The following is a 25,958-nucleotide window of genomic DNA, read 5'->3' as shown; positions in this document are numbered from 1 at the left end:
AATTTCTAATGGGTGTTCCGACAGCCTCACTTTAGGTCTTACATCTAATATATTTCACAATATAAACAATTTCGGTATCTGTATAAATTAAATCTTAGTGATTTGTTCCAGAAGATTTCTCAAATCTTCCCAGAAAGGCCTCAGTTTGGAATATGACCAGGTTGAATGCAAAAAGGTTCCTGTTTCTTCTTCACATCTAAAACATTGATCTGATATTTCTGATTTTAATTTGTGTAATTTTTGTGGCGTGAGTTAGAATTGGTGCAAAAAATTCTTTTGTGCCAGTCTATACCTTACATTAATAGTATTGGTCATGCTGTCCCGACATAAGACAGACCAGTTTTTTCATCAATCAGTTTACCCAAATTTGTCTCCCACCTTTAGATTTATGTAACCCCTGTTTCGGGGAACCCATTGAAGTAGGAAATATGCTTTTGAAATAAATTTCTTTCTAGTCCCCTTTCGAACCAGAGGCTCTACTTCACTGCACCGTGATAAGGTAATCATTTTAATCCCTTAAAGAAGATCTTAATTGAAAATAGTAGAAGATAGTATTATTAGTTGCACCATATTTGGTTTTTAATTGATCAAATGACATTAATTGCCCTTTGACTTTAATGATTGTTAGGGCAGGGTAGAGATGTTGCATTTTATCCCGTCTTCTACTCCTTTTATTTCAAGACCCTAAAATTCACCTCCCCCCCAAAAAAAAGTTCTATTAACTTGTTGAGAGATTAGAGATTACTGAAACCACAATCATTTCTTATACACCACTGGCCTCAACCTCATAGTTTGAATGGCTTGGGTTCTGAGGAGGATAGGATCAGAAGCATGAAATGGTAAATATTAATAATGTTTTGTTAAATTAACCATAGTTCAGTTGAAATGAAAAACCTGCCTTTATCACTGCTTAATACCAAAGATATCAGGCATTGTGAATCAAAATGTATATTTTCCCATTGTGACTGTACAGTGGGCAGGTTTTGGCTGTTAGATGAGATAATATCTTTCCAGCTGAGCTCTGATAAAATTTAAATTTAAACATACAACACGGTAACAGACAATTTTGGCCCAAGAGTCCATGCCACCCAATTTACACCCAATTAACATACAACTCCAAGTAAGTTTTGAATGGTGGGATAAAACCGAGCCCCCAGGGAAAGCCTACGCAGACATGGGGAGAACGTACAAACTCCTTACAGACAGCTCGGGATACTAACCCTGTTCCTTATCGCTGGCACTGAAAAGGCGTTGCGCTAACCCGCTATGCCAACTGTGGTGTCAGAATGCCTCACTACCAGATCTTTAAAATCAACATTAATACTTTGCATGGCTTGTGGTCAGAATATCCTTCCCTGTCATAGTTTACTTGCACAGCAGGCGTCTCACAACACTGCTCTTTGCTCTCAAGACAAAAGGGATGAGGCCATCTTCTTCCACGTTTAGACTGTGCAACTGTCAAAAAAGCCCGGAAAGACATGCAGTCACCTTATATAAAGTTTATCAAAACACGTGCTCTGAGGGTTATTCCCAGATACAATATCAGCAGCTGCTGGAATATTATCACCTCAGTGAATGATGCCCATGGCTCTGCCTAGCACTTACTAGTCTTGCAGGACAAGAATGAATCCATGAGGGGGCATGGCCATGCAAAGGACTCAAACTGATGTGGTTTGGTTGAGCTCCCGGTGAAGAGTACTAAATAGATAGTCAAAACTTGAAAATTAAGATTTTCTTCATCAAAAATGGATAAAGCTAGTTTGAAGAAGCCAAGGCAGTGAGAACAAAGACTGAAGAAGCACCGATTCAACCGGGAATATCAGGTGAAAGAACAAAAGGAAGTGATGAAAAAATGTCGACGGAACCGACAGAACCAGGTAAAACTGGGGAGTTGAGTCAAGCATTATCCAGGAAAAAATGGAGAATTTGAGTAACCGATTCATAAGTGTTGAAACGATGATGAGAGACATGATGGAGAAAGTGACTGAAATAAAAGATCATTGAAGATATGATGGAGAGAATGGGTCAAGCAGACATTGAACTGATGAAAACACATAAAAAAATTTGAGGCTTTGGGGAAAAAAAGCCTAAGAATGAGAGTCAGATAAACAAGGACTGCTGGACAAAATTGACCATATGGAGAACTTTCGTCAGCGAAATAATGCCCAAATTATTGGACTGAAGGAAGGAATCGAGGGAAAAGACCTGGTGAACTATTTTGAAAAATTGATCCCACAAGTGTTGGGAGAACTACATATGGAGAGAGCTCACCGAATACTCTGATCCAGAAGAGCCAGTGATCAGAGATCAAAGCCATTTCTGGTGAGACTTTTAAGCTACTGAGAATGGATGATAATTCTGGAAGCACCATATGATTACCTTATGTAGAATAATGGCTTGCCTGAGGTTGATCATTGTATTTATTGTTTCAAGGTGTATAGAAATCCTTATGGGGAACTCAGAAAGAGTAAAAAAATCTGGGAAAAGTGGTAGCAAGGTAGAAACTCTGGTCTAAGGGGGAGAATGGCACTTGGAAAGGAATTTTTTTTTTAAATGGTCCTAAAGGGAGGGGTTCTTCTTCCTTGAGAGATTTTGCAGGCTTTTTTTGTGGTCTTTCAGGTCTCTATTGGGGCAGGGGACTGTGTGTGTTTCTTAAAGGGAAAGGATCACTTTACTATTTAAAGAATCAAAGAGATTTTACTGTTTAAAAATATTTCTTTAAAGAAGAATATAGATAAAACATTAAAATTAATTAATTTTAATTTTAATGGAATTAAACAAATCTTGACATACCTAAAAAAATTAAAGGCAGATATAGTCTTTTTACAAGAAACACATCTCACCAAATTGGAACATGCAAAATTAAAAAAGGATGGGTGGAGAAAGTAATATAGTCTTCATTTGGATCGAAAGCAAGAGGTGTAGTGATTTAATTAATAAAAATATACCAATAATAATAGAAGAGACCTTAACAGATCAAGCTGGAAGGTTTGTAATGACGCATTGTAAAATCATGGATGTTTATGAATATTTATGCCCCAAATATATTGATTGGAGGAGATTTCAATTTTTGTTTAGATCCAATATGGACAAATCAACAAGAATAATGACAAGGGTGAAAGCTGAAAAAACACTCATTTATGAAGGATATAAATATAATTGATATATGGAGGTGGCTCAACCCCTTAGAAAGAGACTCAAGGGTACATGATTCGTATACAAGGATTGACTTATTTCTGACGTCTACCCAGAAGTATCTAGAGAGGCAGGGACTGATCAGGGTCACCCAACATTTGTTTGTGTGGGGAAGGTCATGTTTGACAAATCTTGTTGAATTTTTTGAGGAGGTAACTAGGAAGGTTGATGAGGATAGGGCAGTAGACGTAGACTATATGGATTTCAGTAAGACCTTCAATAAGGTTCCACATGGAAGGTTGGTAAGGAAGATTCAGGTGCTAGATATTAATGTTAAGATAGTCAGATGGGTTCAGTGGTGGCTAGAAGGTAGATGCCAAAGAGTCATGGTGGATAACTGTCAGGATGGAGGCCGGTGACGAGCGGTGTGCCTCAGGGATCGGTGTTGGGTACATTGTTGTTTGTCATTTACAGTAATGATTTGGATAATGGAGTGGTAAATTTGATTAGTAAATAGGCAGACAATACAAAAATAGGGGGAGTTTTGGATAGTGAAGATAGTTTTCAGAGACTGCAGAAGAATTTGGACTACTTAGAAGAGTGGGCTGAAAGATGGCAGATGGAGTTTAATACTGATAAATGTGAAGTGCTTCATTTTTAGAAGAATAATCAAAACAGGACACATGCAGTGAAGGGGAGGGCATTGAGGAATGCAGAGGAACAGAGAGATCTTGGAATAACAGTTCATTGTTCTTTGAAAGTGGAATCTCATGTGGATAGAGTAGTAAAGAAGGCTTTTGATATGCTGGCCAATCAAAGTATAGAATGTAGGAGTTCAAAAGTGATGTGAGACTATTCAAAGCATTGGTGAGGCCAAATTTGGAATACTGTGTGCAGTTTTGGTCCTCAAATTATAGATAGGATATCTATAGAGTGCAGAGAATATTTATGAAAATGTTACTTGGATTGCAGTATCTAGAATACAAAGAAAGATTTGAGTAGACTGGGTCTTTATTCATTGGAGCATAGAAGGTTGAGAGGAGATTTGACAGAGGTATTTAAAATTATGAGGGGGATATATAGAGATGTGAATTAAGCTCTTCCCCTTGAGGAAAGGTGAGATTTGAACGAGGGGTCATGAGTTAAGGGTTAGGGGTCAAAAGTTTAGAAGTAACATGAGAGGGAGCTTCTTCACTCAGACAGTGGTGGCTAAGTGGAATGACCTTCCAGAAGAGGTGGTTGCAGCAAGATCAATTTTGTCATTTAAGAAGAGGTTGGATAGGTGCATGGATGTGAGGGGATTGGAGGGTTATGGGCAGGGTGCAGGTAAGTGGGACTAGAGGAAATCACTTAAATCAGTATGGACTAGAGGGGCCAACTATGCAGACAAGGCCCAACCCGTAGTGAAAACCACTTCCTTTCACCCATCGTCAGTGGCCCATAAGGCTTTCAAGGGCATCAGGGACGAGATTGCCAAGACGGGAATGCACGTCATTGATAAATCCGTCCCATTCCAAGTGGAAAGTGATGCCTCCAACTTCTCTCTGGCTGCCATACTGAACCAAGCAGGCATGCCAGTGGTATTTTTTTCCTGCACCCTCTAAGGCCCTGAATGTAGGCACTCTGCCATCGAGAAGGAGGCACAAACTTTAATAGAGGCTGTGCGCCATTGGAGGCACGACTTGGCCGGCGGACCACTCACCCTGCTGACAGACCAGAGAGCTGTCGCTTTTTATGTTTCATAATAAATTGGGCAAAATCAAAAATGACAAGATCATGAGGTGGAGAATTGAGCTGTCCACCTACAATTATGAGATCTTGTACTGGCCGGGCTAGCTCAATGAGCCACAATGCCCTGTCCATGGGAACCTGCACCAGGGTGCATTCATGGTCTAAATGCCCACAATAGCCTCTGCCACCCCAGGGTTTCAAGGCTCTACCATTTTGTGAGGGCCTGTAACCTCCCCTACTCAATGGAGGAAGTCACGGAGCTAACTCGCAATTGCCTGGTTTGTGCGGAATACAAGCCGCAAATTTATAGACCAGAGAGAGCCCAACTCATCAAGGGCACTCGTCCCTTCGAGTGTCTTAGCATGGACTTCAAGGGGCCCCTCCCGTCTACGAATCAGAACATCTACTTCCTGAGCATCGTGGACGAGAACTCATGTTTCCCGTTCGCCATACCCTGCCCTGACATGACCACATCCACGGTCATTAATGCACTCTGTTTGGATACCCCAGTTAGGTTCATAGCGATCAGGGACCTGCCTTCATGAGTGAGGAGTTGCGGTAATACTTCCTTTCCAGGGGCATAGGAGCAGAATCACCAGCTACAACCCCCACGGGAATGGGCAGATGCAGAGAGAGAATGGGACAATCTGGAAGGCAGTCCTTTTGGCCCTTAAGTTGAAAGGGATGCCTGTATCCCAGTGGCAAGAGTTCCTTCCAGAAGCGCTGCATCCCACCAGGTCCCTACTTTGCATGGAAACTAACGCAACGCCACATAAAAAATTGTTCTCCTTCCCTAGGAGGTCGGCGTCGGGAACCATACTGTTAGTCTGGCTGATGACCCCAGAAGCATGTTAGAATGCACAAGGCAGACCCACTGTTCGAGGAAGTGCACCTCCTGTATGTGAACCCCCAATATACGCTAGTAAGGTACCCGGACAGATGGAACAATAGTGTCCATCCGAGACCTGGCATGAGCGAGGGCCCCAACATGGGAGATGCATCCAATACTCCCAGGCAGTGACCAGTCAGCCCCAGGGATCACCCTGACAGGTGAAGTAGTGATCCCACCTTCAATATGGCCCCCTGAGTGTTCCCCCCATTGGAGTGTTCCCCCTCCCACTGTTACAAACAAATTCCCCACCCCTACGGATGCAGTAGACACAGACACTGTTCAGCCCTCCCACACCCAGTTGGTCAAATAAGCCACTGTTCCATTGGAACCAACGATACAGCCAGCAATACTTTGGAGATCTCAGCACCGAGTAAAACTGCTGGAACGGCTGAACCTTTGAACTGCATGGACTACAAGACCTGTGCCGATGGACATTGCCCCGCATCACCTTGCCAGACATTCAAAATAAGGTGGGCATGTCCTCACTGGGCTGGGCAGGCTGGCCTGCCTTCCATACCTGTAGCCCCTTGTTATATAATCAGGATAATGTGAACTATTTTGTAACCAGGTAAGAATACACCCTTCTCACTGTTATAACTGAGTGCACCACTGTGGGGTGTATTTATGTATGTGTGTGAACAGTTTGCTGAGATGGTGGAAGGCATCAGTAAGTAAAACCTCTTTTGTTATTTGAATCTTGCATCTCTATGTTATTTAAGAAGCCTCCCAAGTAACACAGAGACATAACACGCCTCCCCATAAGATCCCCTAATAAAGGCTGAGAGTCCTAGTCTCCTTCCTCATACCTGCCTTGGATGTGAGCCAACAGTATGTAGAGGCAAGTCTGGGTCTTCTGATCAATAAAGCCTTTGACTACGTGCTTCATGTCTGCGAGTGGTCATTGATTGGGCCACAAGGACAGACCTGCTGAACTTCTCCAGCATTTTGTGTTTTTACTTTAACCACGGTTTCTGCAGAATTCTGTGTTTTACTGCAAGCTGAGATAAACATTCTCCATGGATTCACCCAGTCCAATGCTGTGAATTTCATGTTTATTTCTCATTTACAGAATACAGATCTATGGATATGGCAAGCCCAATATCCAAGAACCATTCTAGTGAATCTTTATGTACTCTCTGGCAAATATATTCCAGGTTGTGGTGATGTTTCCTCCATTGTATACAGTTATTGTTGACTGTTGTATAGATGGAGCTGGCCCGCCCAACGGTGACTCATACCCTATGACTCCTCCCCTGTGGTCCTGGGTCCTAAAAGTGGAGCCACCTCACCCTTCCCTCCATTCCTAGACCTGGATCTGGGCCAGCAAAGTTCTTCTGTACGTTAAAGCCTATCGTTCCCTCAGCCTAATGGTTCCTAATAGTGCACGACACAGGCTGAGGTTGGAACCCATGTTAAACACCTCCAGGATGGACATCAAGCCACATAAATTTCTCATGGAAACACCAAGCTGTGCCTCACGCTGAGAATTATAACACGTTATCCGTTTACAAATTTTACAAGAACAATCTTTTCAAAATTAAAACAACATGACCAAGCAGTACGGTCGAACGCAGAGACTTCCCAACCAGCCTCAGCCAAGCAACTTTGTTGTGGAAGTAAAAGACGTGGTTCAAGGCCAAACCCAAACCCAAGGCTCAGCAGGTCCACCTTTCGGAGTGGAGCCTTCAGCGGGATCGATGGGCAGGGTGCTTGACGTCATTCCATGGCCAACGTGCGGTGACGTCAGTTTCATGGGCCACGCGGTGACGCCAGCTCCATGGGCGACGAGGTGACGTCAGCTTCATGGGCGACGCGGTGACGCCAGCTCCATGGGCGACGCGGTGACGCTCCATTGGCCACGCGGTGACGCTCCATGGGCCACGCGGTGACGCCAGCTCCATGGGCGACGCGGTGACGCCAGCTCCATGGGCGACGCAGCTTCATGGGCCACGCGGTGATGTCAGCTTCATGGGCGATGCGCGGTGACGTCTCCCCAAAGGGAACGCGCGACCGGGCAGATTCTACAAACTGACCGTCTAGCTCATTGTGAGGGACGGCACAGTTGGCAGGAGTTAGCAATGTTTCGGAGGAAGTTGGCGGCATTAGAGTATCATAACAGCGGCGCTTTTGACTGTAAAGGTACGGGTCGGGGGCTGTTTGGAATGCCGTAGTTGGTAGGCCCCGGTTTCACACGCTCCCAGGCCTCAGCGATGAGGTCTCCATGCACGGGGATGGGGCCCGGCCTTGTTAACTGTTGTCCACCAGTTAGATAAATCGCTAAAGAGCAGTTTAAAATAGAGCTGCATTTTTATTTATTTTAATCATTGTCCTTAAGAGGCAGTAAAATGAAATGACGGCGAAGCCTGATTTTGGTTGTGATTTATAGGTTCTTTTTTCACAACTGTTTAATTTGAATCCCACTTCATGAGAGAATGCAGTTTGGATTTTTCCCACAAGAGATATTATTTATGAAAACACAAACTTAATAGAAAAGCTGGGGAGAGTAGAATAGTAGGTATTCTCTCCAAAGCAAATTTATGTTCACCAGCTTTGGATAAATAGTGAAAAATTTCAGCTCCTTTTCCATTCATTGAACTTTGAAGTGAACTTGCATTAGAATCTCTTGTGGCAATATTTTGCAGATATGTATAAAATGCAATATACACGAAATTTGAAGAGGTGATAAATCTTGTTTGACATTAGATACTTCATTGAAAATTCAGGTGTGAAATGGGCCTTAAAATGAGAGGATGAGAGGAAGGACATTAAATTGCATCGTTATGGCATTAACACGAATTAAACCAGTTTCTGCCTTATTAACTAATTATATCATAACCTACATTAACGTCAAAGAAGTGGTTGAGGCTAATGTGGTCTGCTTATAAAGATGAAAATTTGGATTTTTTTTTTCTTCCTAATAACATTTGCCAAGAATTTTTTAAACTATTTTTGAAGTTAGTATAATTTGACTTGCATTCTACAATAAGAAATAATGTATTTTTATCAGATTTACTTGCAAGGGAGGTAGATTGTGAGATTGAGTGAAAAGCCTGAAGATAAAATTCAGGGCAACAAATCTTGGTTTTTTTAAATGGCTGTTTTAAAGTTTGTTTTAATATGCAGAAAAATAATGATAGCTGAATAATTGGCAAGATTGTTGTACTTTTTAGACCTGTCATTATCTCCAGATAATTTAGTTAGTATGTACTACAGAGGAAAGAATAGGAACAGCTGCTCCCCTTAGCTTTCCCATAAAATAATTGCTTTCCTTTATATAACCCCATGCTTTGCCATGATAATTTTAGCACAAAATTAACTGCTATCATCCTGACATCAGTTCAAAATTTGTCATTTACATAACACTTTACCCTTGCACGATGACAAAATGCAATCATAAACACTCAATTTCCTTAAATATTACTTGCATTGAAATGAAAACTAATTGCAATTGGAAAATAGAACCAATTAATGAGATAATTGGTTATTTTGAGCCATTTGTTCAATTCCCAGAGCAGGGTTTAACTCGTGACCTTCTCCAATTAATTTCTTCAATAACAAAAAATGTACCTTCAGAATAGCAAACCTTAAAAATGTTGAGGAATAAAATCATTTAATAACAGATTTGATAAATTATTCCTTTATTAATTTTGTAGTAAAAAAAAACTTTTCGAAAACCTTTCCCAATTGTGACAAAAGATCTTGGACCCACAATGTTAATTTTTTCCACATGTTCTGCTCCGCTTGCTGAATAATCTGTTTTTGTTTCAGTCCTTTGGTTTACAGAACTAGTTAAGATCTGGTTTTAAGGCTTTGTGATAGAAGTGTTACTTATTCTTAAACTATGAAGATGACAAAATAAATTTCCAAAGAATTCATTCTGCTGCAGTTTGAGTAAATTTGAGCCTGAAATCTAAATATATTCCTTTGAGTGAATGGCATAAACTTTCCTTGTGGGAGGTGGCTAATGGATAAGTAAAATATTTGCATCTGCCAAAAGGTTAAAATAGGTCAGCTCCCTGTCTCTCGATGAAATTAGAGTTAATGTATTGGGTTGTTGATCAAGATTATTAATAGCTTTGTGTAAGGTTTCAAATGTGTAATTTCTTAATTTGAATGTTATCCATTTTACAATTCCAAATGAATCTAAATACTAATTTACTATGTGATTGAAATCTGGAGAAAAATAAAAAGAGCCATACAGCGGATATTGCAGTGATACAATTTTTACCATATTTAATTGACTTCGAGCCTGCAATTTACCTTCCTAAATTTTTCTTAAATGCGTCTAAAGATGTCACATTTTATATTTTAGATGAGGTGGGATTTAGGAATTTAATATTGTGGCTTGAAGATCAGAAGATAAGGCATTATAAAATTGAAGAGAGAGATAACCTTAGAAATGTGAACAGTAATGAATGGTCAACACACTTTGAAAAGGTGAGCATTATTTTAGATAAGGAGCTTTGGTGTTTTACTTTAAATGTGCATGTTTTAGTTTGACGTGAATAATGTGTTTATTAATGGACTATTAAGAGCTCATCTGTTTTCAAATGCATCTCTGTAATTTCCCCATTGTTCGATATTCACTGCACTATTTAGAATAATTTTGATATGATCTCATTCATTGATGTAACCCATTCTCTGTTGTATGTCCTTGAACTCCATCCTGGTTTTTCTACCAGCACCCTGCAGTTTACAATAACCAACTGGCCTAGCAATCCCCATGTTTTTGGCAAAAACTCGTGAAGTCACAGAGGAAGTCAGACCTTTTGTAGACAGCTTCAGAGATCTAGATTGATTCTGGGTCTCCACAAGTGGGAGCCACCTGGACAGTCTGCAATATTGTTTCTGACATAAAGGTGATGAAAGCAATTGGAGATGGGGTTGCATATTAAATTTAAAGTTCTGTGCTAAATTACATTTCCTTTCTTAATTCAACCTCTTGTATCACAAGATTTCCCTTGGGTGCTTCTCTTGTCTGAAAAGCAACAACTCTGAAAAGTTTTGCAGACATACATATTATAACCATCTTATGACATTATTGTAAAAAATAAAATAATAACAATAGAGCATAAAAAGTAAGGCAGTGTCTTTGGTTCATTGTATCTGATGGCAGCGGGGAAGAGGCCATGGCCTGGGTGATGGGGGTCTTTGAAGAGAGAGGTGGCTTTTTTAAGACACTGCCTCATGTAGATGTCCTCTATGGAGTGAAGTCTGGTGCCTGTGATATTGCAGACCGAGTTAACAACCTTCTGGAATTTATTCTTGTCCTGAGAGTTGGCGCCTCCATACCAGACAGTGATGCAACCAGCCAGAATGCTCTCCACTGTACACCTGTAGAAGTTTGAGAGTCTTTGGTGGCATACCGAACCTCCTCAGACACCTCACAAAATAGAGCTGCTGGTGAGCTTTCTTTACGATTGCATCAATGTGGAGGCTTCAGGAGAGATCCTCGGAGATATTAATACCCAGGAATTTGAAGTTATTGACTCTCTCCACTACTGAGCCCTCGATAAGGACTGGGTCATATTCCCTTGACTTCCTCCTGAAGTCCACATTCATCTCCTTGGTTTTGCTGACGATGAGCACATCATTCAACGAGCTGATCTATCTCCCTCTTGTACACTTCCTCGCTGCAGTTTGTGATTCTGCTGTCAACTGTGGTGTCATCAGCAAATTTGTAGATGACATTGGAATTGTGCCTGGCCACACAGTTTTTTTTTAAGACTTTATTTAAAATTTTATAACATGAATACAATGGAGAATTACATTTAAAGAAAAATTAAAAAATTAAAATGGTATGATTACAATATTACATCAGAAAACTACACAAAATAACCCCCCCCCCCCCGTTAATTGTAACACAATATTAGTAATCTAACTTAAAATTAGTCCAGCCCTCCCCCCCAAACAAAGAGTGAAGAGTTAATAAAATTAACAATATTATATATGGAAAAAAAAACACCCACTTACAAAAAGAGATAAAACTTAACCTAAAAAAAATTCTAACAACAAAAAAAATTTATCAATACTAAAATATCACGCTTAAACATATTTAAATCAAATGCATATAATTAGCAAACGGAGTCCACTTTAACTTATAAAAAGACATCCTATCCTGAATTGAAAAAGATATCCTTTCCATGGTCAAACAAAATTTCATCTCCAAATACCACTTATCTAAAGTTAATATATTTTTATCTTTCCAAGTAAGTGCTATACATTTCTTAGCCACGACTAAAGCTAAATAGATAAAGGAAATCTGATAATCCTCTAAACCTAAATCAATTAATGATTGCATGTTCCCTAATAAAAATATATCGGGATCTAATACAAGATGGAAATTATATAAACTGTTAAAAATAGATTGAATACCTTTCCAAAACTGTTGCAATCGATCACAAAGCCAAACAGTATGCAAAAAAGTATTGGTCGTCTGATCACATTGAAAACAAGAATCCAACTTACTAAGACCAAATTTTTTTAATTTCTCCGGCGTTAAATATAACTGATTAATAAAATTATAATTAATCATCGCTAGTCTAGCGTTAATTAATTTCTGAATACTATTCTGACAATTTCCATCCAAGCTTCTTCAGCTATTTTATGTCCTAAATCTTTTTCCCATTTCAACTTATCTTTATCCCAGTCTTTTTTACTATCAATTTCTTGTAAAATACAATACAAATCAGATATATATCCCTTTTTTGGTATTGAAAGTACATATTCTTCAAAACTAGATTCAGGTAATAAAATCATATGTCGACCACATAACTGTTTTTCAAAAGATCTTAATTGATAATATACAAATATAGAATTTCCACTAATACCATATTTCCTTTGTAATTCGTCAAAGGAACAAAAACAACCTTCAGAAAAACAATCAGATAAATTTTTTATTCCCTTCTTTTCCCATTGTTTCAAAGTGGCATTAGAGACCGTAAAAGGAACAAGTTGATTATTATATAATGGCAATCTTCCAGAATATATATTTTTAAGTCCCAATTTTTTAAGTTTACTTGTCCATAAATTCAATAAATGTTTCAATATTGGCACATCGTAAGTTCGTCGTAAATTTTTATTCCATCGAAACAAAAACTCATGAGGAAGTTTTTCTAAAATAACTGCCATTTCTATCTTTATCCAACTAGGTGGGTCGTCCATATTCATTAATGCACTAAGAAATTTAAATTGAGCTGCTTCGTAATAATGCTGAACATTCGGTAATCTTAAACCTCCAAATTGAAAATCCCACATCAATTTTCTCATTGCTACTCTCGGAAATTTTCCCTTCCATAAGAATTCTCTAATCGCTTTATATAAGTCCTTAAAAAAACTTTTTTAAAAAAAGAAGGAATTGATTGAAACAGATATTGTATTCTAGGAAAAATATTCATTTTTATGGTATTAATCCTCCCTAGTAAACCCAAAGGTAGATCCCTCCACCTAATCAAATCTAATTTAATCCTTTTTATTAAAGGAAGATAATTAATTGAGTATAATTCTTGAAATTTCGTATTGACATTAATTCTTAAATATTTAATTTGTGTAGTCCACTTCAAATTTGTAATATTTTTATACACTGAATAATCATCTTTACAAATTGGCAAAATGTCACTTTTAGCCCAATTTACTTTATAACCAGATGATTTATAGCCATAAATTTCTAAACATTCTTGAATTGCAGGTAAAGAAATATCCGGATCCACCAAATATAATAAAACATCATCAGCAAATAAATTAATCTTGTATTCCTCATTCAGAACTCTCATACCTTTAACATTTTCAGTTTGACGTATTAATTGTGCTAAAGGTTCAATAACTATAGCAAATAAAGCAGGTGACAACGGACATCCTTGTCTAGTAGATCTTGTCAAACTAAAAGATTCTGAAATTTGGCCATTAACAGCAATTCTAACCTTCGGGCTATTATACAAAGTCTTTATCAATCCAATAAATGAAGAACCAAAACTAAATTTCTCAAGTACTTTGAACAGAAACTTCCATTCCACTCTATCAAAAGCCTTTTCTGCATCCAATGAAACCACTATTGGATAATTCAACTGAAATTTAGATTTATTTATCAAGGTTATTAACCGTAAAATATTATCTGATGCATACCTATTTTTTATAAATCCTGTTTGATCACCATGTATAATTTTAGGCAGATATTGAGCTAATCTATTAGCCATAATTTTAGCTACAATTTTATAATCACATTTAACAACGATATTGGTCTATAAGAAGAAACCTGTAAAGGGTCTTTATCTTTTTTTGGTATAACCGTAATTATTGCGTTAGAACAAGACTCAGGTAATTGAAAAGTATTATAAGTTTGTTGTAATACATCCTTATAAATAGAAGATACATCAGCATAAAAAACTTTATAAAACTCTATAGAAAACCCATCTTCACCAGGTGCCTTTCCATTCGGCATATCTCTTATTGCCATTTCTATTTCATCGTCTGTAAAAGGTTTATCTAACTCTTGTCTATCTTCTTCATTCAATTGTGGCAAATTAATATTTTTCAAGAAAGAATCTATTGCGTCTCCAGTTACATCTTTACATTCTGAAGTATACAATTGTTTATAGAAATTACTAAATTCCTCATTAATCTCCTTTTGATTAAAATAAATACCTGATTTCTTTCTAATCGCTGGTACAATCCTAGATAATTGTTCCTTTTTTAATTGCCATGACAAAACTTTGAGCTTTCTCACCCCATTCATAAAACTTATGCTTAGTTTGATTCATTAAACATTCAAACCGATATGTTTGTAATTCATTATATTTAAATTTTAAATTAGTTAACTGATTCTTTTGCATTTCGGTAGAATGTTTTTGAAATTCTTTTTCAGTAGCAGTTATCTTTTTCTATAAGTCTTCAATCTCTTTAATTCTCTCCTTCTTTACTTTAGAGGCATAACTGATAATTTGGCCTCGCAAAAAAGCTTTCATTGCATCCCATAAAACAAAATGACTAGAAACAGAATTACAGTTAATACCAATAAAACTTTCAATTTGCTGTTTTAAAAAAACTAATAAATTCTGGTTTTTGCAATAACATAGTATTAAATTTCCATCTTGAAGCTTTCTGAACATCTTGTGAACTCGAATGTTCTAATAATAATAATGAATGATCCGAAACCAATCTAGCCTTATACTCCACAGATGTAACCCTATTCTGCAAATGTGCTGATATTAAAAAAAAATCAATTCTAGAAAAAGAATTATGTCGCGAGGAATAAAAAGAAAAATCTTTCTCTATAGGATTAACTCTTCGCCAAATATCAATTAAATTCAAATCTGCCATCATATTAGTCACTTGAATTGGCATCTTAGACTTCTTAATTACTCTTGGGTACTTATCCAATAAAGGCTCCAATACCACATTCAAATCTCCCCCAATCATCACATTAGAGTTTGATTATACAAGTAATAAAGACATATCCACAACAAAAACTGTATCTTCAACATTAGGAGCATAAACATCAAGCAAAGTCCATGCCTCATTAAAGATTGTACAATTTAATTTTAATAATCTTCCACCATTTTTCATTTCGTTCTGTAACTGGAATGGTTGATTCTTATGTACCAAAATTGCCACACCTTTTGCCTTAGAATTAAACGAAGAATAAAAAACTTGCCCAACCCATTCACGTTTGAGTTTCAAGTGTTCCTTATCTGTTAAATGAGTTTCCTGTAAAAAAGCAACATCAACTTTTAACTTTTTTAAATAAGCAAGTACCTTCTTACGCTTAATATGATTATTTAAACCCTGAACATTAAGAGAAGCAAACTTCAATTTAGACATTTCTTACACTCAATAAAACACAACAGCAAAAAACAAACAAAAAAAGGAAAAAAAGAGAGAAAAAAAGGACGAAAAAAAGATACTCCCTAAAAAAAGGGAAAAAAAGAAAAGAAGAAAAAAAACCCTTAATTCCCCTTTGAAATTACAACCAGAGACACAAAAAAAATTATATAAAAAAAATTAATTATTTAAAAAAAGATAATAAAAAAAAAAGGCTTCACTCCCTAACCCAAAAATTAGAAAGAAAAAAAAACAGGTTGGAGGTCACAATTACCTCCTCCTATTTAAACCGCCTAATGCGGTAACTCCCCCAAAATATTGGGTGTGAGATAACTCACACGCAGCTGATGACTTATGGGAATTAGTGCCCACCCAGTTCCCTCTCCCAACTCACATCACTATTTGAAATCTTCTCAACAAAAAATTTTTTTTTTTTAATTTTTAATTTTTATTTTTTAATCAACTTTGCCATTGCGACCACCGTTTCTTCCATTTCTTCTAGAAATCTGATTCCCATCTTGCAGCTCTGCCCTCTTTGGAGACCGTGGAGGACTGTGTCGTTCCTGGAATTGCGTAATTGGCAAAGACTGAGCAAAATCCATAGCTTCTTTAGGATTGTCAAAGAACTTTGGTTGATAATCCATCCTGAAAAATCTTCAGTACCGCAGGGTACCTAAATGTTGCCTTGTATCTTTTTTTCCACAGCAATTCTTTCACAGAATTAAATTCACGTCGTTGAAACATAATTTCCTGACTCAAATCCGGATAGAAGAAAACACGATTACTCTGAACCATCAAAGGAGATCTATTTTGCTGTGCATTTCTGATAGCCATACGTAAAATAGTCTCTCTATCACAGTAATTTAAACAGCGAACCAGAACAGGTCTTGGATTCTGTCCTGAAAAAGGTCTCCTTCTCAAAGCTCTATGAGCCCGTTCCAGTATTAAACCTTCAGGAAACTTGTCTTGTCCCAACACTTGTGGAATCCATTCAGTGAAAAATTTTCTTGGATCTGGCCCTTCTATACCTTCTGGGAAACCAACAATTTTCACATTATTCCATCTGGATTGATTCTCCAAATAATCAACCTTTTTTGCTAGATTTTTATTCTGAATCTGTAACGTTTCAATTGTTTTATTCACATCTTGCAATTGATCTTGTATATCAGATAATCCTTGATCACACATCTCAAGTCTTTCAATAGTTTCGGATTTAAAAGCTCCATAATCAGCCATCTGTTGAGTGTTCACATCCACCAATGCATTAATCTTAGAAGTAAGATTGTTCATAGAATCACCTAAGTGCATCATTGAAGAATATATCTTGTGTTCAAGACTCTTGAAAAGTACCAGCATGTGGATTCAGACATAGTGGGATCCTGCTGTTCTTGTGGAATCAAAGGACCTTCTATCCCTTCCTTTAATTTAGTAGCTTTTCTTGCAGTTTGGCTCTGTGTAAAAACCCCTGCCACAGACCCCCCAGAAATGTCTGGAGGCTGATGGTCAGGGTTACCTTTAAGCCAAATCTCATTAAAAAACTTTGTTACATCAGTATCTGGAAGAGCACTCCGCAGCGCCACCACTATAAGCAGTCGAATGACAGCTCTTTAACTCTCCAGTTGGTGGTGTCCCAGCTGATTCAGATGTCAAAGTCTCAGTAACAGCACTCACAGTGGGCGTTGTGTGAACTACACGCACCCGGCCAGCCCTTTGTTCTAAAGGCTGCCGAGTGCCATCTTCAGAGAGCCCTACCGGTACAGAACGGAGCTCCAGTGCCGAATCCTGCGCTTCTTCTCCTGGATCCATTCCATGCTGAGTCCTGGCTTTTTGTAAACAGGTAGGCTCAGATAATTTTGGAAAATGTAATTTTTTAACAATCTGTTGATGTTTCCTTTTACTTTTTTTTAGCAAATGTACCATTAGGTGTTAGTTCAACACCTCATACTATTTATAAACTTTTTAAAAAAGTTTTAATGGGCACTTAAAGACAAAACAATAAGTCAGAGTCAGGAGAGGACTGGAAGGCACGTCTGTTCCTTACGCCATCTTGCCACGCCCCCCCTGGCCACACAGTTGTGGGGTGTATTAGAAGTAGAGCAGTGGGCTAAGCATGCATCCTTGGGGTGCGCCTGTGTTGATGATCAGTGAGGAGGAGACGTTGTTTCCAATTCATACTAACTGTGATCTTCTACTGAGAAAGTCAAGGGTCCAGTTGCAGAGGCCTAGAGTTTGTAGCTTCTTGACCAGCACTGAGGGAATAATGTTATTGAAGGCTGAGTTATAGCTTTATGTATGAATTGCTGTTTGAGGTGATCCAGAGTTGAGTGGAGAGCCAGCGATATTGCATCTGCTGTGGAACGATTGTGACAATAGGCCACTCTGAAGCATTTCATCACAGAAGTTAGTGCTACTGGGCAGCAGTCGTTGAGGCAGCCAACGCTACTCTTCTTGGATATGGGGGTGATTTTTGCCCTTTTGCAGCCTGTGAAAACCTCTGACTGCCACAATGAAAATGTCCTTGAATACTCTGAATAGTTAGTTGGCACAGATTTTCATTACCATGCCAGGTACGCCGTCAGGGTCTGACGCCTTGCAAGGGTTCACTCTCTTGGATGATGTTCTGACTTCACCCTCAGAGGCAGGGTCCTCAGCCTTTTCAGGGATTCTCGTAGGCATTGTTTGGTTCTTCTCAAAACGGGCATAGAAGGTGTTTGGGTCATCAGGTAATGAAGCATTGCAGCCACCTATAGTGTTCGCCTTCGCTTTATAGGCTGTAATGGTCTGCAATCCCTGAAAGTTGGTGTGTATCTGTCTCTAGCTTCCTGCAGAATTGCCACTTTGCTTCGGAGATGGCCTTCTGCAGGTCATACCTGAACTTCTTGTAAAGATCTCGATTCCCAGCCTTAAATGCCTTTGTTCTTGCCCTCAGTCAGATGTGGATTCTCTGATTCATCCAGGGCTTCTGATTGGGGCATACCCAGTATTTGTGCGTGGGCACACCCTCATCCACGCAGGTCTTGATGATGTCGGTGACTCCTGTTGCATATTCATTCATCTATGGATGAGTTCTTGAATATGTTCTAGTCCACCGATTCCACCGTTCTCCACCTCCCTCGGCCACACCTTCATCGTCTTTACTACTGGTGCTGTGGTCTTCAGTATCTGCTTGAATGTCAAAGTAAAAGTACAGCCAGGTGATCAGTCTTGCTGAAGTGCCTCATGCTATGGCTCGGTATGCGTTTTTCATGGTGGTGTAGCATAGGTTGAATGTGTTGAAATAATTAAGAATATTAATTTCTAAATATTAGATGCACCTATAATGTTAGAACAACACTCCAACTAATATATCATTTTTTAAAAAAAAGTTGCATATTTGATTTTGTAGTTTCATGGCAACTGTAAAATGTAAACTTCATTGTTGAAAACCAAATCCACCACAGGAGTCATACAGCACAAATTGGTGACTAGGTGCCTTGGCATTAAGTGTTAAAAGATCTTAGCAAGTTTATGAACTTCTCCTGGACTGTACATGGAGTGCAGCAACAAAGTACATCGTCAACTTAAGTCAGAACCTTAACATTTGGATATATAGGTAAATCCTGAATGTGCTGGCAGTTTTCAGCAAAATTGTGTGGCTATGTTTTCAGTTCTTAACTCTAATATCCATGTATTCTTTCTTTAACCTTTATTAATGTTAAATTACTTTTTGTCTCAATAAATATCCTAGCTGCTGGTATGCTCACAGTTCAATGTATTTCATTACCTAAGATTCCGTATCATTATAAGGAAATAAATTCTGTATGTAACATTTATACAAAAGCTGTTTATGAATTATTTTAATTTGTCAATTCTAAAAATCTGAAATTCTGAGGTGCTTGTGATTTCTTTACTTCCAGTACCTGGCAGATGTAAGCTGTCCATTCAAGGCTCAAGAAAGACAGGAAACTATTGACTGGCTTCTGGGCTTGGCCGTGAGACTTGAATACTCTGACAATGGTATTCTCTTTTAAATTACTCGATGTAGCAGGCCATATGAGGCTGTCTATCCTATATAACATAACTTTCTCAATTAACTTTCATTTTTATACTGCTGATTTGTGATGCCATTAACAAATAAATGAGTGCTTCAACCTTCATTAGTTGTAAAATACATCGAAACACTGGGGTTGAATAAAGCTGCACTTGAATGTGTTAGTTGACTTTCCTTTTCTTTCTTTCAAAATACAATATTTAAGTTGTGATTGGAGTTTTGTAGTCTTCTTTTAAATGGTGCGTCTCCACTTTACCCTTTAATCTACTGAATTTTCACTTTAATTCTGTCCTAAAAGAGGCAATCTGTATTTTAGCTGTAATCGGTTTGGCTATCCAGGTCACCTGCACACAACATCTTTTATCAGCCATTTCTCACTTCAATAATGTTAGCTACCTTTTAGTAAAAATAGGTATTCTAATATGCTGTTTCAAAGATCACAGAAATTAAATGTTTTCTGCATTGGAAAGTCTTATTGTCTCCAATTCATCTATTACTTTATTCTGCTCTTTGGCAAAAAAGTTTCCTTCTCACTATCTGACATTTGTATGCTGGAATATTTAGAGAAGATCCTTTCATGTTTTAGTGATCCCATCCTTTAAGTTTTGACCATTTGCTGTTAGTTCACATCAATTCTTCCCTCCTTGATTTTAACAACCAGAATTCAGCAAAAGACTCAATCTTTGTTCCATCACTTTGAGTTTTGTGCTCAACATGGCACGGGATTAGTCATCTGAAAGTGTCAGCACCAGGCCCACTTGCTCTTAACTCCCTTAATTTTTTCAACTCATTCAATCTACTGATTAACATGCCAGCTTGCTGAACATTAACTTTCTGCTTGCACCATTTTGTTACAAGAAACATAATACCATCCATTGCCATCTTATGAAAATAAAACCAATTCAACAGTCAAGTATGTTTATGTCAGCGGTTGCTGTCAAGATGGAGGCAGACCACATTGGCAGCCTGACTGTAGCACAGAAATCATCTTGCAACTCACCAAGATCCACAAGGGTACTTCATAGGAAAAACTGCTGGGAGCAATATCGGAACACAACATGCTGTCAGGAAGTGGTTTGAGCACGTTTTAATGGTTTTGCCTAGTTTTGCTTAGAACATGGATTTGTGTTTCCAAAATGTACATGACACCCTGTAGTAGAAAGGAGGAAGCTGAAAGATTTTGTACTCATTAACTCAAAAGAGCTGCTAGTGACTGAAAGGATATTTGGAGGAAACAGAAGGGAACATAAATGTTTATTTAGATTTATTGGAGCTATGGATATATGAGTGTTTCACTGAATTTGGAGTACTTTTGCCTTGAAAGGAATGTTGTCAAAGTTTAGTACCATATAATGCCACTTCATGATACAGTTGAGAGCATCAAATATTTCTAGATCAGAATGTTTGTCAAGATGGAGGATAGGTAGCCTATTGCAAGGCTGTTATGCACAGGTAATCTTATCATTGGATTCAACAAAAACTCGGAATGTGATGCATAAAGTTGAAGAATAATTCCAAGACCAGACACCATTACTGAATTTTGAACATTTTTTTTCCCCCAGATTTCCACTGAGTTCTCCTTTGGAGAGCTGTGGATTCTAAATTCATTGTCTTGCAAGGCTCACATATAACTTCTTCGTAAAGTACACAATAGACCCATTGTCTCAGTCTAGGATTCATTCCACCTCTACAACTCAGTCCTTCATGAGAACAGCCTCAGGGTTTCTGGTGTGGAATTTGTAAAGTATATCCAGGAGAGTTTCCTACCTGAAACAGGACTGGCAGTTAAGGTCCTAAATTGATGGAAGATTGATTTCAATACAATAAGACAGGACCTGGAGAAGATAGATTGGGAGCAGTTGTTGGTAGATAGAACAGCATCCAACAAGTGGTAGGAAAATTATTGGAAAAAATTCTAAGAGGCAAGATTTATTTACACTTAGAAAAGGTGATGAGTTATTAGGGCTAGTTTGGCTTTGTTCATCAAAAATCCTGTCTTACTGATTTGATTGGATTTTTTTTGACGAGGGAACTAAGTACAGTATCTTTTCTTGAGTACAGTTTGTTGCACTAACAATAAGTAGAAATTCTACCGGGCTTCCAGGAAAAAAGATTCTTGTGATTGTATGTGATGTCATTTGTGAACACTGACAATAAATCTGAAGTTTGAATTGGAACTTTGGCAGACAGTTGCTTTTCAGAATCAGAATTTATTGTCATGAACAAGTCACGTTCTGCCACTGTTTTGTGGCAACATAGTGGAAACATTCATAACTATAAACCATCTTACACCATTACTATAAAAAAATAAAAGTAACAGTGGATGAAAAGTAACGCAGTGTCTTTGGTTCATTGATTATTCAGGAATCTGATGACGGCGGGGAAGAAGCTGTCCTTGTGCTGCTGAGTGCTTGTCTCTAGGCTCCTGTACCTTTTTCCCAATGTTAGCAGAGTAGAATCCAATTCTATATCTGACCATTACTACACCACAAAGTCAATGCTGTGATCCTTTGTTGGTTTTCTTATTAATGACTAGAATGGGAAGGTAGGAGGTAGGATGAATTTTGCAGTTTTTTAAACTTCCTCTCTGACAGTCTGGCGTTTCCTAGGTGGAGTATAATTTCTGGATTAGGTTAATTTCAGCCTAAACATGAATTATGCGTGTGACACTGAGGCTGTTTTTAAAACAGAAGCAAGTGAAATGATACTGCTGTGCAATGTACCTTTCGTGAACTTCTCCATGCCAATGAACTCCTAAGAAATGGTTTAATCTATTTGGACTCTGTTGAATTCAAACACTATTCCTATTTGGCTAAACATTTTTAGTGAAGAGTTTTTGTGTTTGCACAGTTCCATTTGTATATCCTCCAGATTCATCTTTCATTTTTCTTTTGCTGAATATCATTCTTTTCATCACTGGAGAAAACTGGAAAATGGGAGCCCACTCAGCCCCTTGAGCCTTTTCTGCAGTCTTAAATCATGTGACAAAATTCCTAAACATGCATTTTTCCTCATTTAAAAAAATACATTAATTGCAATTATAAAATTAATCTAAGATTATTGGTACAAGGATAATCAACCTTTTCATGTAGAAGTATATCTTTCAATTCTTAAAACCCGTTTAAATTTTCAGGTTGTGCCTTAATTCTAGATTTCTTGATCAGTAGAAATGTTTATGCTGACAAACAGCCTGTGAATTTTTTTTGTCTCCACAGTGGATAAATACAAGAATTGTACAGCAGACAATGCAAGAAATGATGCCACCAAAAAAACTGATCCACTTATTAATTTGGATGGTAGGTCAAATGTATTATTATCTGAGTGCACAAGTATAACCTTATGAAACAGCGTTCTCCGGTCCTTAGTGCAAAGCATACACACATAACAGGCAAACAATACGTATACAAGACAAGCATTCATAAATAAGTAGATATTGTTTCATAAATATGAGAGTCTTCGAGTAAGGGTACACTTGGCACTGCTGTAAAAGTTTTAATGAAAGTATTTTATTATATAGTAAGTAGAAATTAAAAGTAAATTTTATAGATTAATCAGAAAATTGTAGATGCATGTGTCTATCGAAAGACCGGAGATATTCTAGAACAAATAATGTAATAGTTTATCAACACAAGCCAAGGAAGATGTGTTGTATCATCACAAAAAAATTTACCAGCTCCTGAAAACTTAAAACTTTGCATAGAATCCTCATAATGCTGAGAAACCCTATTATTAGCTGTCCAAGTGCACTCCCATCAGGAACCCCATTGCGGACCTTGATGGCACATTATTGCATAGAGCAAAATGTAATTGACATTATAAAATTGATCTGTTATCCATATCTGAATCTAAATGCAGTCATGCATTGCTTATCATCCACAATACGTTCTGTGAAATAGGACGTTATGCAATTTGAACGTTGTGCAAATGCCCTATTATAATAGGCTAATATGTAATCTACTTCCACAATTGCTTTCTCTGGGCTGTGATTCCGGACTTTGGCCTTGGGCTGTCCCAGTTCAGCTTTTTCCTTTCGAAGTTAGGTCATGTATAATTTGTGCCCCAGAACTTTAATCTCCCTAAGTTGATTTTCTCTTCAGCATTTACCACCTCACTTCACCCACCACCATTGCACAGAAGCATATTGTTCGGCAATTCTGCTTGAACACACCAACCAGCCAACTTTAGTGGCCTGCGGTCTGCCCATATACCTTGAAACCTTCCCTTTTTTTTGTGGCCCTGTCGCTGCCTTTTAAACCATACAGTTGACCCAGATTCTGGCACTTACTCTAGCAGCTTGTACTATATACGTCCACTATGTCCCGTTCTCTGATCGGGATTTTTGAACTCTTATTATAACCTTATGGGATCATGGTCAGATGTTGTCCGAACGGACATTATGCAGCGCTTGACTATATATTCTCAGTTCTCCCTCTGTTTTAGATTTTTTGCTTCTCTGTGTCTTAGTTCAACTATAAGGATGAATTTCCATGACTTTTACTTGTAGTTCAATCCAATTTTGTATATGTTACAGGAATAAAACTATTTATTTTCTCATATGATTATCATATTGTTTCTGATTCATGACATATTTACATTTTATATAAATGTATAAATATGAGAAGAAAGGAGAAAATTTTGGAATTTCAAAGAAGAAGCTCTTTGGATTAGTAAATGTTAGTGTATTTTGTTTTGCCTTTAGGGGTGAGATTTCTTAAAACTTGCAAAATATAAAATGGTGGTATTGCAGAAACATCAGGTCTATTTGGCCACCATGCCTTTATTTGGAGCAGTGTTTGGCTGATTCCATGGAGAGATTCAACAAGGAAAATTAACCAAATTATCCAAATGCTCAAAATCATCGGCAAATTACAACTCCACTGCAATCACCTTGCTATTGTAAAATAGTTTTGAAAATGCCAGCAGGCTGTTTGCAGTCACCGTCTTTATTAACATTTCAAGAATATCAGAATCTCAGCTTTGATGGCCAAACAAGCACAACCCTTTTTCCCCAACTGATGTTATTATTTATTGAGCTTATAACTTAGTAATGTTTTATAAATATAAATGAAGATGCTTGTATAGTATGATGTATAGTTTAGGTAACAACTTCTTCATTAACCTGTTTCACTTCTAACTTGGTAAAATTGTCCTTAATGTTTTACACATAACACCTACATATCCAAAGAATTTCTGGATCAAAGCCACTGATGTTAAAGTGTTTCATATAATGTGTTATTTCTAGCAAATTAGGGTGTGAATTTGACACTAGAGAATTGAGAAGTCCAGTACGTATTATTTGAACTCTTCACCAGCAGTGGTGCCATTGCATCAAATTTCAAACAAACAGCCAGTGGAGGGCATTGTTTGTAGCCATTGGCTCTCTGTTGCATCCTTGAAAATTATGATTGTCTCTGTTCATTCTTTTAGACTTGTATTAACAATCTGAGTTTGTTTCCTTGTATATAATAGACAAGGCTGTTTACATATTTTAGACCAATAGAATATCTTTATTTTTTTTAATGTAGTTAACCACCCTGACTTTAAGGCTGGTGTGATGGCATTGGCTAATCTCTTGCAAATCCAGCGCCATGATGATTACCTAGTAATGTTGAAGGTAAGCAAAATCAACTTGCCAAGTGAACTTTGAAATTTTATCCATTTATGCAAGATCATTCCTTCTAGACTTATCTGAAATATATGAAGCATATCCAAACCCACTTTATCAGGTGTCGGTATTTCATAAACAAATGTATAAGTAAAATTGAAGCAGAAAATACTAGAAGTGCAAAGCATGAGGGTGGAAAGAGAAGATACATTAATATTTTTGATGTGGAGTCTTTCTCAAAGCTGAAAGAAAAGTAAACTAGAGAAGAAATATTAGGGGAAAAATAGCACCCATTTTAAAATGAAGGGGTTAAAAAGTTTTTCCAAATAAAACATTAAAAATGTTCAGCAGGTCAGACTCTTTGGAAATTCAAGATGAGTTACTGGTTCACCTTCCATGAGAAAGTACGCATTACCCTGTGATAAAATTGTTGAGCAAAGGGACTGATTTAGAGAAACTTGTAGGAAAAGGAAATGGATAAAGCAAGTCAGGGGCTGGCTGTGTCAATTCGGTGCCTGGTAACAGTGGTGGTGCAGGTAAAACCTGGGAGGGTCACAACACTAAAATTAGAGAGACTGATCTTGAGAGTATTTGTAAGACTGGAGCCGTTTACTCAAACGGTGAGAGTTTTGAATGTTTTAAGGATGAGAACTGTAAAACTGAGATGTTGCTTAAAAGGGAACATGTAGTTCAGAAGGCAAAGGCTTGGCTGGGTAGGTTTTGGTGGGGTTAAAAGATGGCAACATGAT

General features: G+C 37.7%; 1 protein-coding gene across 1 annotated transcript in view; it reads left to right on the top strand.

Annotated features, from left to right (window-relative positions):
- Window positions 1–7,702: 7,702 nt before the first annotated feature.
- Window positions 7,703–25,958, top strand: part of rtraf (RNA transcription, translation and transport factor) — a 32,213-nt gene continuing 13,957 nt past the window's right edge. The window contains exons 1-5 of the mRNA XM_069917038.1: window positions 7,703–7,897; window positions 10,071–10,195; window positions 19,471–19,570; window positions 22,820–22,900; window positions 25,130–25,218. Coding sequence (XP_069773139.1) covers window positions 7,837–7,897; window positions 10,071–10,195; window positions 19,471–19,570; window positions 22,820–22,900; window positions 25,130–25,218 — 456 coding nt within the window. The 5' untranslated portion in view covers window positions 7,703–7,836. The remainder of the gene's footprint in view (window positions 7,898–10,070; window positions 10,196–19,470; window positions 19,571–22,819; window positions 22,901–25,129; window positions 25,219–25,958) is intronic.

The sequence above is a fragment of the Narcine bancroftii genome, chromosome 2 (assembly GCF_036971445.1).
Source record: "Narcine bancroftii isolate sNarBan1 chromosome 2, sNarBan1.hap1, whole genome shotgun sequence".
NCBI lineage: Eukaryota > Metazoa > Chordata > Chondrichthyes > Torpediniformes > Narcinidae > Narcine > Narcine bancroftii.
The sequence above is the reverse complement of the archived record's forward strand: the minus strand, read 5'-3'. Positions and strand labels throughout refer to the sequence as shown.